Raw genomic sequence first — 13072 nt, 5'->3', positions numbered from 1 at the left:
ATGAATAAAGTAGGATATTCGTCAGAGACTACGGCCTATAGAGACAGAGGTCATAGGGGCAAAGGATGAAATTGGGCAAAGAAGTTCATGTCTTATTATAACTGATATATATATATATATATATATATATATATATATATATATATATATATATATATATATATATATATATATATATGATGAGTTTATTACATGAGGAGGTAATACATGTCTAAAGCACTCTTATCTAAATGCAAAGACATCAGGTTGTTTATATTTCACCATTTCTAGTAATTGAGTCTTGTAAATGATGGATAGCGATCAGCACGACAAAGGAGCTACGTATATACATTTTCCCCTCTAAGAATTCACATACGTGTCAGGTCAAATTGGCTAATCTATCTGCTGTAAAATTATACAAATGCAATCTGGATCTTGGTCTGGACCTTATTCTTTGTAAAGGTATGAAGTGTGTCCTAACTATGGCAGACGTGTATCGTAACTCAGAATATCTATCATAAGTTGTATGTTATAAGCTATGCCGTCTCTCATAAACGTCTGCTATATGCAGCGCTTACTCGATTTCAAATACTAAAAGATAACGACTAATGTATGTATAACTTTTATAAAGGTTTTCTTTGTTTTTATGCATTAAGAAAAAAAATGCAGTGTGTAAGAAAGTAATTTGATCTTAGTAACACATTAAATGTGATCCTGTGGAAGCACCTCAATGTAAACAAACAGTTTTCGAATAGTTTGGTGGTGGCAAGGATGGCTTTCTCTACGGTCCATACCATCATTAAGACACAACTGCATTTTCCCAGTAGTTTTTTTTTTTCCTGAGAACAAGACATCTTAGTGCTATGATCACCATTTCGAAAGTAAATAGATTTCTCCTTTCAGTGTTACTTTGTTAGGCTTTCCTCATCAAATCGGTGACTCATCCGCTCTCCACACCACCACCACCACCTCCTCCATCCACCACTGCCGCCAAATGCAGTAAAGGTGAGCCTCTTTTCTGTAGCTATCACAGTCTATGAAAGTCCATTATTCTGAGCTAACAAGGAACATACTAGCCGCAACATTTTAGGGGCATGTCAAGACGTAGAAAATTACTTAATATACTTTTTAACAGTCTCCCACAACACCCATCAATACTCTTCACTGTTGATGAGCAATACAGACATGTGATGGTGAGAATACGGCGGGATGTGTAGTGATATAGCAGTGTGTGTGTGTGTGTGTGTGTGTGTGTGTGTGTGTGTGTGACAAGGATAAGGATTGGTGGTGCTGGATGAGTGGGTTCGGGAGGGAGGACCGCTGTACTTTAATTTTTCTTGACGTGGTTGGCTGGTATTATGTTTAGTATGGTAATGGATTTTATATTGAATGTGTTGTTATTCCTTGCATAATTGGGTGCCAAGAATAGGGCAAAGTGACTATTGGGTGCTGGTGGGATCGTTATATTAGTTCTTACATATTGATGGTGTTATGGTGTTGAGTGATATGAGGGTTTTATCAAAGTAGCGTTTTACTCGATGAGCGGATGGTATTGTGGTATTGTATTTTAAAGCACCGGTATGATTTGATTTTAAGTAGTACTATTATCGTGGTGTAGGTGCTGGCATGAAGGCTGTGTAAGCTGGTGTGACGGTGTCTAGGTAACAGGTGAGAAACTCTGACGTCTCGAGTTAAGTCGCAAGGGAGAGAAGCCGAGGTGTTGGGAGACGGGTCGCTCAAACAACATTAAAGCATCCAATACCTGCCACCAATATTATGACAGGGACGGCGGAGGATCGTAACCCCTTTACGTAGATTGAGTGGAGGAGCGAGGAGGCTAAAGGCATTATCCAGAAGGGGCGTGAAAGCCTCCTCCTTTCTTCAAAATTTGGGATTCACGTTTTGGGTAAAGAAGAAAAGTGGCGGGGCTTAACACGTAATGGGTAGTCAGAGGCTCGAAGCATGGGCCGGACGTGCGCCGAAACTGGTCGTTCAGTCATTAGCCCTTGTCAGGGGGAGATATGCTAATGCTGGAGAGATAAGCGAGGGAAATTAGTGTTCGCTGGGTGCTTTGTAACTTCCAGGAGCCTCGGCTGTGCTTTTGGTATGTCCCGCTTCACTCCGCCCCCGCACTTCTCTATTGTTCCAAGTTCCGCTTCCTCCTCGGCAATCCATTTACTCAGTGCTCGAGTAGGAACACTTAGGGCTACCGGTGTGTCCCTGGTCATTGCTCATCGCCAACACTGATTAGTTATATCTATGTTATTTCATCATGTTGAATCTTTCCCTTTAGCAATTCATTCGATATTTTCTCTATCGGACGCTATATGACTCCCTTGTTGCCGATACGAGTACTGAGATCAATCGGCCAATCAGTTAGTCAGTCAAACTAGTATTATTTCATTGGCGTTGTTTATTTACAGTTATACATGACATTCTAAGTCAAGTGTGGTATAGAAATAAGGATGTTCTTTGAGATTTAAAACATTAAGATAAAACATTAGTTTTTACTACCTGAATGATGAAATACGGCATACTACAAGTAACGTAAAATTCTAGTACATATCTATATTCCATTATTTTTTTGTTCGTATGTGTGTGTGTGTGTGTGTGTGTGTGTGTGTGTGTGTGTGTGTGTGTGTGTGTGTGTGTGATTCACCTCGGTCGCCTGCTGGTCACCCAGCCAGTCTTCCCCATTACGGAGCAAGCTCAGAGCTCATAGAGCCGATCTTCGGGTAGGACTGAGACCACATCAACACACTGCACACATCGGGAAAGCGAGGCCACAACCCCTCGAGTTACATCCCGTACCTATTTACTGCTAGGTGAACAGGGCTACACATTAAGAGGCTTGCCCATTTGCCTCACCGCTTACCGGGACTCGAACCCGGCCCTCTCGATTGTGAGTCGAGCGTGCTAACAACTACACTACGCAGTGTGTGTGTGTGTGTGTGTGTGTGTGTGTGTGTGTGTGTGTGTGTGTGTGTTCTAGATCATTACCGTTGCAAATGTAGCGTGTCTGAGATTTCCTCTACACCCACTACCAAACTCTCAACGCTTTGTATAGATTCCTCAAGCGCCTCGCACTTTAATAATCTAACGCTCCCTTCACTTCCATAATACCACTTACATTTTCGACACCACGAACACTTTAAAAACCATGCGCTCCCTTAACAAAACCTACACTTCCTTAATATTAACTTCTCGTAGAGTCTCATAGCACTACACGAGTACAATCCTCACACCACCAACTGCATTTACTTCGAAATCCACGTACTTTTTCCTCCGTCACGCAATCCTTCCCAGTAACACCTACACGCCAATAAAGCTGCAATCTCCCTCCCCACACTGCCTACTCTCTTGTCGCAACACACACTTTCTTCATCAGTATTCCGTGTCATAGAGTCTTTCAGCAACGCAAATATGAAGTTAGATATCAGATCTTGTCATTTGCCTGGAAGTATGAAAATGAAATAATAAAGAATAGTGTGGCACGTACCCTTTAAGCCGAAGTGGTAAAAAAAAGATTTGCAAGTGTTGAAAGTGAGACTAAGACAGGTCAGCTCAATAATTAAGTGAGGTTCTTTATACCAGAATATTATTCGTCCTTCCTTCTATTTTCTTCCTCTCTTTTTCTTTCTTCCCTCTCCCTCCATGGCCGCAAACAAAATTATACGCCTTGCCAAAATTGTATCTCGCCACGAAAAGTCTCTGATATTTATGCCTTTAATTATAGACATAAGGCCCTCTAGGGATCGCTTTGTAAATCTCGGAGCAGACACTCGGCCACAGCTCCCCGCCGCTCTTGTCTCGACACGTCCTGAAGGTGCCATGAAACCACAACACTTCTCTACCACGTTGGATGAGAGAGACTTACGTATCTTAAAAGTAAATGTATGTACCATTGTAAACGTGTGTGTGTGTGTGTGTGTGTGTGTGTGTGTGTGTGTGTGTGTGTGTGTGTGTGTGTGTGTGTGTGTGTGTGTGAGAGTGTGTGTAAGTATGAATAACTATATTAAAGTACAAACATAATGTAAATAATTTCAATCCTTAGAGTAAATACGTAGGCATTTGTGTTTGTATGGCAGTATAAATAGTATCCATCATACACGACACATGGCTGTTATTCAGTATTGGGAATATTACTTCAATACACCTTCCCTGTTTAGCTTTGAACACCATCTCGCAGCTCATCTCCCACCACAACGCAGAGTGAGAAGAAATTTTAGTGTAAATGAACATAACATCTTTAAGAATATAATTGTAATTACCTTGTTGGTGCTGGAATTTTTTTTTTTTTTCCTCTTCTGCAACTATCGACACATCCACTCATCTGCGATTACACCCAAAATTAGCATCATTTTGGATCTGCAGTGTTACTTCACTTATCAAACTGCTAGCGTACTTGTCAGCACTACTTCCCTCGCCCATTCCCTTTCACAGTCTCGCGCACTTTCCCGCACAACCTCAGTGAGATAAGGCCGGGCCGTGTCTTCCCAAACAATTCATCAAGGGTTATGTAGAATTAAATCGGATCAACGTGTCAAGTTCTAAGCTATTCAGAATCAGGTTTCACATATCTTATCTATGAAAATAACTCATGACTGTGTGTGTGTGTGTGTGTGTGTGTGTGTGTGTGTGTGTGTGTGTGTGTGTGTGTGTGTGTGTGTGTGTGTGTGTGTGTGTGTGTGTGTGTATCAATTACATTATTTATGAATACGATCTATGCTATGTGCTTATCGTATATATTACACACACACACACACACACACACACACACACACACACACACACACACACACACACACACACATACACACTAAGGTTAAAAAGGAAGAGAGCAAGAGGAAGAAGAGCGCAGCACATTGAAGGAACAAAATTCCCTCCCGCCAACTCCTCGCGAAGGCCTTGATGATAATTAATGCTCCATTCGGGACAATCATAATGATCAAAGTTTGGGCCGATCATTGTTTTTCCTCATCAAGGAATCGGGAAGTTTAACGAACAAAACCATTCCAGAAGACAAGTTGACCCCCCCTGGGAGCCTCGTGACTCCTCTCCCTCACCTGCACTGACTGCCGCCCTTAAATCAGAGGATGAGATTGTCGTTAAATAAAAACTCCGACCAAAATCTGCCTCTCTGTACCCTTCAGCTACCCTTAATTAATTTTAATTAAAAATTTTGTTCCTTGTGACACTCTTCAGGGAAGGAGGCCTAGCTGGGGGATCGAAGCCCAAGTCCTGAGAGTTTCGAAACTTAATTGCAACTACTCTTAGTTTCCTCGGGTTCTCGGGAGAGAAACTGAGGCTCAAATTAGCCGGAAAAGGCTTAAAGTATCCCTTTAAATACACTCTGTGTCAAGGTATTTATTCTTCACTTGTAATTTTTTTTACAACTCGTGCTCTATTTTTAATCAATCATTCATCATTTTCCTCTATGATTCTCCTTCTCAAATCACCATTCTTGGCTTTTCCACTTGACTCATCTTCCCTCGACTTGAGATTCTCCCAGCTCTTCCCATTCAATCTTCCGATTCAACATTCCAGAGACTTTCCCATTCCTCCCAACTCGAATTCAGTTTCCCATACTCAGTCATTTTGTAGCGTAAGTATTTCTTCAATTCATTTCTCCTTCTCACATCCTTCGATTTAAAACACCTCGATTTCCGACAAAACCTTGAGAAGAAACAATTGGTCTCCTTGATGCTCAGCGAGTAACTACCACACACTTTACAACTTTAATGGCGTATGATTACTTCTATTTAGTTTACAAAATCTCAGAGACGCGTATAGATCTTTGTTTTCCCTTCCCTTCCTTCACGGTTCGCACTCACATTAGTGAATATTTCTGTTTAAGGCAAATGTGGAAAGGAAAAAAATGGCATCGTTTATCTAAACAAAATATCCTAATGTAATCTATACAAGAACAAAATTACTCTCTCTCTCTCTCTCTCTCTCTCTCTCTGTGTGTGTGTGTGTGTGTGTGTGTGTGTGTGTGTGTGTGTGTGTGTGTGTGTGTGTGTGTGTGTGTGTGTGTGTGTGTGAGTTTTTTGAGTGATTTGCAACAAAAATATCTATAAATTATAAAGGTAATACATGCTAATCATGATATTTTTTTCTAAGACTTACCCCTCAAATTATCTTCCCTTGCGAGTCAATAACTGAGCGCATAATAATACCAAATCTTAAAGCTGTTGGTTTAAGGCAAAACAGAGAGAGAGAGAGAGAGAGAGAGAGAGAGAGATTAGTTATCCTCATTTGCCAGTCAGTAATATTAGTGTAGTGAACATTACGACAGCCTTTCAGCACTCCTGAGGTCAGAAACGAATACGAGGTACATATACATGACTAATACGGAAATAGTACACAGTTGGATTGTAGCATCGAATGTATACGTTACATCACCACGTTGATTCAGCAAAAACGAGAGTCATCATGAACGAAGAACAGAAGACTTTAATAAACTTATGAAGTACCGAACGGCTTCGAAACGGGGAACAGAAGCTCCCTAAGGAATGACAGGCAGCCAGTCTCTCTCCGAGTGTTGTCGGGGCAGTGTCGATTTTTTGCGTTGATGATCACTCATTAGTGGTCAAGATGAAGCAAGACTGCCGATACCTTGCCCCGAGTCGCTTCCCAGCAGATGAGGTAAGTAATGCGTGTGTATGGGCATGTTTATTGGTTGGTAATGAATGATGTGATGCTATTTTAAGCTGACCAGGGCAGGAGGTGACGCCGCTGAGTCTGTAAACATCGAGTTACCAGGCCATCATATATAACACTATTTAATTTTCTGATTTACATATGTCATGAAACCGTTTATTTATGGAACTATTTCCTTCATATAAAGTGAAGAGAACAGTGCTCTACATAGAAAGTAGATTAAGGCCAAGGTTGCGAAAATTACTGTGAGGTATTGTGATGCAGGCGATGATGGCGGCAGCGGGCGAGGATGACATGTTATGGCGCAACACACCTCCTTCCTTGTTCTCGGGCTAACTCAGTGCACTCGTGTCAGAAAATTACCAAAACATTGACATTTCTACTATTCTTTACCAAAACAAACTGTTGTCAACGGTCTCTATGTAACTCAGCATAATTTACTCTTCCTCATCACCTCTTTATTCACTGCTACTATGTATATTTCCCCAAATAGTAACGCTCAGACACCATTCTTTTCACATCAGTCACCATTACCACATTCACTATCACTTTAAGCTCATCCTCACACATCCACAATTAATAGCTTCCCTTAAATAATTATCTGCTGAATGAACAGGTATACTCAGGAGTACAATTTTCGTAGCTGAAATTATGTAAGAGGCACATTGATTATATGGACTTAAATGGACGTAAAGATAACAAAGGTAACTAAGAATACAGCCTGTCTTCAACACTGATAGATTTTGTAACTTGATACAAAAAAAACATGCATATTCGTTATATAAAGCGCACTCTACCTTTACTATTCACCTGAACTTGTGGCAAATTTACACAAGACAATGTATGCTGTGATTGATTTCATATTAGCTCAGTGTCACAATTTATGGCAATATATCCAGGATAACTTTTAATCGCTGTTGTTTGTATGCAGTGATGAATTTCAATAACCTTTGACCTGAGGCGCGTTGTCACTGAATATGAGAGAGAGAGAGAGAGAGAGAGAGAGAGAGAGAGAGAATGATTTGTTGACTTACAGAAATATTTACAAACACAACATTTAATTCGTAATAGTATAAATATTCAGTCCATACGAATATCTCTGCTGCATATAATATTCCCGAGAATCTTACTGATCTTGTACAAGCAACGCTGGAACATCTTCCATAAAGACACACCTGCTAGTTGGGTCAGTGATGACTACTACGTCATAGTTAGAAGTGGCATCTATGTCACGAGTGAATGGTGGACAGGGCGTGTATCTTAACACCAGTTAGCCTCGCTACGTGCCTCTGAATATTTTAGCTTAGTTTGTCTTAGATTTACTTCTATAAGTGCCTTAATCATCCACATTTATTACTAAAGCGTAACTTTTCTAATTTGCTCGGATCTCAAACGTACACTGCAAATGTTACAACATTGTCCGACGTTTTGTTGAGAAATTATTTAAATGACAAGCTTCCAGAGATTCAATTTCTTCATAAAAATGGCTATAATCATGGAGCGTCTCCACAGAATGTTTATGTAATGTTTAGATATTTTCAAGCCTCCCAGAGAGTGAGAGTGAGAGAGAGTGAAAGTGAGATTGAGATTGAGAGAGTGAGTGAGGGAGTGAGGAAGGGAAAGTCGGTCGGTGAAGAAAACGGACGAAATGTATGTGGAATAAACGGTTGGGAAAGGAAACTGCAACCTTAGGAAATGCGAGGAAATCCACATATAATAAGAGGAGGATAATAGGAAGAATTCATTGAAATATTCGCAATTACTCTTTATTCTCATTCTGTGTCAATATTGAGGTCTACGGAGACTCGAAATTAGTTTGCCACTGAGGAAGTGAACTGGGTCTTTAATTTACATAAAGATAATTCCTCGAGTGTGTCTGTATCTTAATTCGTGCAGTTTTCCTTTCTCTTCGCTTCAGTTTAATGGTTTGGTTTTCTTTATATATAATTTTGGTGTGTCTGAGTTTAGGTTTCATTCCCAGGCTGGCACACGAGGACAAAAATTTATCCTCACTCGTGGCAGGCAAGGCAAGCTGCACGAATTACATTAGCGTGGAAAAGTTCTCATAAATTGTCGACTTCAGTGTTTCTAATTTTGCTTATTCTCCTACCGAGGAAAAAAATGGACCTGAGGAACTTATCATGTAATCACCATGGCTTGCTTAAAAGTAATTCCTAATTCATCCATCACGAAATTGCTTCAAGTAAAACTAAATTCTATTCATGATTGGAAGTATAGTGAGATCCAAGATACAAATCAGATAAGACATAATTTGTGACTGTTCAGGGAATCAGACCGAGACACGAGGCGGGCGAATCAAGACGCATGTGGAGGGAGGGAAGGAAGATTATAAACTGAACGAAATTAAACGAAATCCTTTCAAGACGAAATTAACAGACCGGGACGGATGAAGATTGAGAAGTACACGAGAGAGAGAGAGAGAGAGAGAGAGAGAGAGAGAGAGAGAGAGAGAGAGAGAGAGAGAGAGTCGGGGAGGGTGTATGCGGGTAAGGAGGCGCTGAAGGGAGAACAGCAGCTGAGACAGGAGGACGAGGCGCTAGATTCATTAACGTGGATGGAACTGTGGTCGAAATTTGCATAAACACGCAGGACTGTCGGCTTCCCTTGCGCCTCCTTGCACCTGAAAGAAACCGTGATTGGGCGGAGAGAGAGACAGAGAGAGAGAGAGAGAGAGAGAGAGAGAGAGAGAGAGAGAGAGAGATAGGTGCAAGAGTTAGTGGTGTAAGGGAGAAGAACTATGAGATGGAAAGGATGACGGGGAGGCAGTTACGAAGGGAATGTGCAAGAGAAGACGGCTAATGCAAGGAGAAATAGGAGCGTAAAGGAAGGCAAGTTAGGTGGAAAAAGGGAAAGAGGAGGAGGAGGGAAGCAATAATGGCATAAATAGAAACATTTAATCTATCCATCCATTTATCTATCTATCTATCTATCTATCTATGTATCTATGGTAGCTATAGTGTGTGTGTGTGTGTGTGTAAATGGAAATTATTCCATTAGGCGCCACAACAGCTTAGGTCATATGGCACCACTAGGGTTAACGAGAGAGCGCTACATCTCCCACCGTGGAACTAGGTTTGGCAAGGATTCGAACCCGGGCCGCCTAGACCGGAGACACGAACACGAGCCGCCTTAACCAATTACGCCATCCAGCCCCTTGTGTGTGTGTGTTTCACTGTTTGATCTGCTGCAGTCTCTGACGAGACAGCCAGACGTTACCCTACGGAACGAGCTCAGAGCTCATTATTTCCGATCTTCGGATAGGACTGAGACCAGGCACAAACCACACACCGGGACAACAAGGTCACAACTCCTCGATTTACATCCCGTACCTACTCACTGCTAGGTGAACAGGGGCTACACGTGAAAGGGGAGACACCCAAATATCTGCACCCGGCCGGGGAATCGAACCCCGGTCCTCTGACTTGTGAAGCCAGCGCTCTAACCACTGAGCTACCGGGCGTGTATGTGTGTGTGTGTGTGTGTGTGTGTGTGTGTGTGTGTGTGTGTGTGTGTGTGAGAGAGAGAGAGAGAGAGAGAGAGAGAGAGAGAGAGAGAGAGAGAGAGAGGACGGGGGAGGGGGGAGGGGCAATCTGCAGATTTTTATTAATTCAGTACTTGCGTGGTGCGGGTTAAATTATTTGAACGCTGTGATCATAAATTTCGTTGAAATTTAAAAAAAAAATGTATACCTTTATTCATATTTATTATTTGTAAAAAAAATAAACAAGGGCAGATATTTTAGGCTTTATGAAATAATAAATACGTTTGAATTTAGCAGATGGAGAAAGAAAACTATATCATTTTCAGTGTTATGAACTTATGAACATGTCGCTGTATTTGATTTGATTTATCCCTTTTTTTTCTTTTTATTTTTACATATAGTTATCTATTTGTATTCCTTTCGATGTGCCACAGTGGGATATTTTACAGTCACCTTGTTGATGTCTGCTGATCTTTGTCGCGTAATACGTAGTTGTTGTATTATAACACGTATGTTGTTTTCTTCACGTATTTTCACTGTTTTCCTATTGACTTGTTCGATTATGACAGCTTTGGCGCAAACTGACTATAGTAACCAATTTTTGTACTTCAATATGCTCCACGAAATTGTTCTATAATGAGCAGAGAACGAACGGAACACCACGCGAGTCGGGTGATTTGCAGATTTTGAGAAACGATACTTACTTTTTTGTTTTTTCAATACTCAAGTAGAAATGAAAAGCAACCCAGCGCTTGGTAACTTTAAGTGTAATATGTGCTAAGTAATCTTTTAACAGGAATATCTTTGTTACTGCATTATCGTAAACTATGTGTGGCTGTGTTTCCTTAATTAAATATGTAAATCAATGGCGTAATGTATGAAAGGAGCAGTCGTCGCGGTGTGTTTCATGATTAATGTGCTTAGCGTAGAGCGAGTATTTACCAGAGTACAGCTAAATGCCCAACAAGTCGATGGATAAGGCTGGATAAGCTTGGAATTCTCTTTGTCCAGGTTTCGTAAATAAGTGATCATAGGTATTTCCACCACGAGGAAAATAGGATTATTGTGGGTAACGAGGGTTGAAGGTAAACGCGCAGACACACTGAATACATTGTCGCTGCCAAAAATTTGTAAAGATTAAATGCAAGACTAAAATGCCAGTTGATTAAAACTAGGCAGATTATTTAATATTTGTCAAGTCATGCCCAAATTAAACATCATCCTCTTGAAACTGAATGCTTTCTCTACACTTTCCTTGGTTTTACTGTATGTGAATATTAAACCAAGAAAAAAAAAAGATGCAAGAATCCCGAACGTCTTCATATAATAGTCTACATAAACCATACCTACCTGCGTCCATCTTTATCTTCTCGATCCATAAAGGCATTGTATTCTTTATAGCCATATTTGTCTTTATTTGTGGAGCAATTTCTGTCTTATCTCCCTCATAATTAGATTTTTTTTTCTATCTGTCAGCCATTCGTACGTGTTCAAAATTCCCTAACTAAAATAAACCTAATGAGTGTCTCCTTTATTGAACCCTGGTGGTCATGGTTGATAAAAAGGGAAGGAAGAAGAGACATGTAAGAAATGAGAAAATAGGGAAAGATTCAGGAGAAGGTTACGTGGGAATTAAGTAGGGGTGTTTTGTATGTTTGTGTGATATAAACAACAGATTAAGAATAGTAAAGGTAAAAGATTCTCCCCGTGCTCAGGAGAAGCAGTAATAATATTAACAGCTGTAGTAATAGTTGGGTGATGATTTTTTTTTTTTTCAAGATATTTATATTGCATTCCATGTCATTGGTAGAATTGAAAATATAAGGAATAGATTAATATGACCAGAATTATGAAATGCATCACGTATGAAGTTAAAATATAAGATTCTGTAAATAATAAACAACATTGCACTACCATTTGACCTAGATGTGATTTCCAAATAAAGGTATATGTAAGGCAAGGAAGACATCTCTTCTTTCTTGTAGAGCCCACTTAGTTTTTGTATTTCCACATTTATCACTCACACAACCTCTCTCCTTTTTTTGTCTGGAATAAAGAAATACATTCGGTAGAACTTGAAAATATTTTTAGTGGGAGAATGGGAATAATACTAGATCTACTACTACTCTCCACCCGCGTCTGCCCGAGGTACAATAACAATAAGTAGAAACCTTTTGTTGGATCCAGAAAGTACAGTAGCAGTAGCGACAACAATGATTGTGTTGGTAGGAAAAAAGTGTCCATAAATGAAAAGATGAAAGGAAAAAGAAGTAAGAAAAGGAGTTGGGGTAGTAAGATTAAGAAGAGGTGAAAGGCGGAAAAATGTGAAAATGAAAAAAAGCTAGAGGGATGAAGGATATCAAACGACTGATATTTTTAAAAGACGGAAAAACCGAAGCTGAGGAGAGAAGGTAGTTATGGTAAGGCAGTTGCGGCGGGTAGGCGAGAGGAAAGGAAGGAAGAGAACAATGGAGTGAGTGAAAAGACTTGGTGAGATGGGAAAGAATGAATGATGAAAGAGTAAGGAGGAAAGACGGCTGGAATGGAAAGGGAGGAAATGGAACAGTATCATAGGAGGAAGAGAAAAGTAAACTACTCTTATTTTTAGATTCTACTTCACTGACAGTAGCGGCAACTAACCTACCCTTTATTAGGTCAGTGATCCTTGTAGCCCAATGTTAACCCATTCTGGGAAGGTAAGCCCCGCACGACCTCCAAGGACCATTAGATTAACTAAATCCCTTTCCCTTTGCAGTGGGGTGATGTCCGTGGGATTCTCCCCCAGGTCATTAATCTAACTGAAACCGTAACCTATGGAACGGCAGAGGCCTTCTCTCCCTCTGTCCAGCCCCCATTAGGAAGTCATACTCACTGTGGATGCAAGGTGGGAAGACCTGTTGCTATAGTCAAGTTCATTAACTAACAAAG

The 13072-nt window shown here is 40.5% G+C and overlaps 1 protein-coding gene across 9 annotated transcripts in view; it reads left to right on the top strand.

Annotated features, from left to right (window-relative positions):
* Nucleotides 1-6500: 6500 nt before the first annotated feature.
* LOC123505223 overlaps nucleotides 6501-13072 on the top strand; it is a 113012-nt gene continuing 106440 nt past the window's right edge. For 6 of the 9 annotated variants that reach the window (XR_006675100.1, XR_006675096.1, XR_006675098.1 and 3 more), the window contains exon 1: nucleotides 6501-6627. Coding sequence is in view for 3 of the 9 variants with exons in the window: in XM_045256410.1 (XP_045112345.1) it covers nucleotides 13022-13028 (7 nt within the window). In the remaining 6 variants the exon portion in view is untranslated. Of the gene's footprint in view, nucleotides 6628-12899; nucleotides 13029-13072 lie in introns of all 9 variants that reach the window. The other 3 variants (XM_045256410.1, XM_045256406.1, XM_045256409.1) reach the window with 2 other exon arrangements.

Source organism: Portunus trituberculatus, chromosome 17 (genome assembly GCF_017591435.1).
Source record: "Portunus trituberculatus isolate SZX2019 chromosome 17, ASM1759143v1, whole genome shotgun sequence".
NCBI lineage: Eukaryota > Metazoa > Arthropoda > Malacostraca > Decapoda > Portunidae > Portunus > Portunus trituberculatus.
Note: the sequence above shows the minus strand (reverse complement) of the source record. Positions and strands in the feature narration are given on the sequence as shown.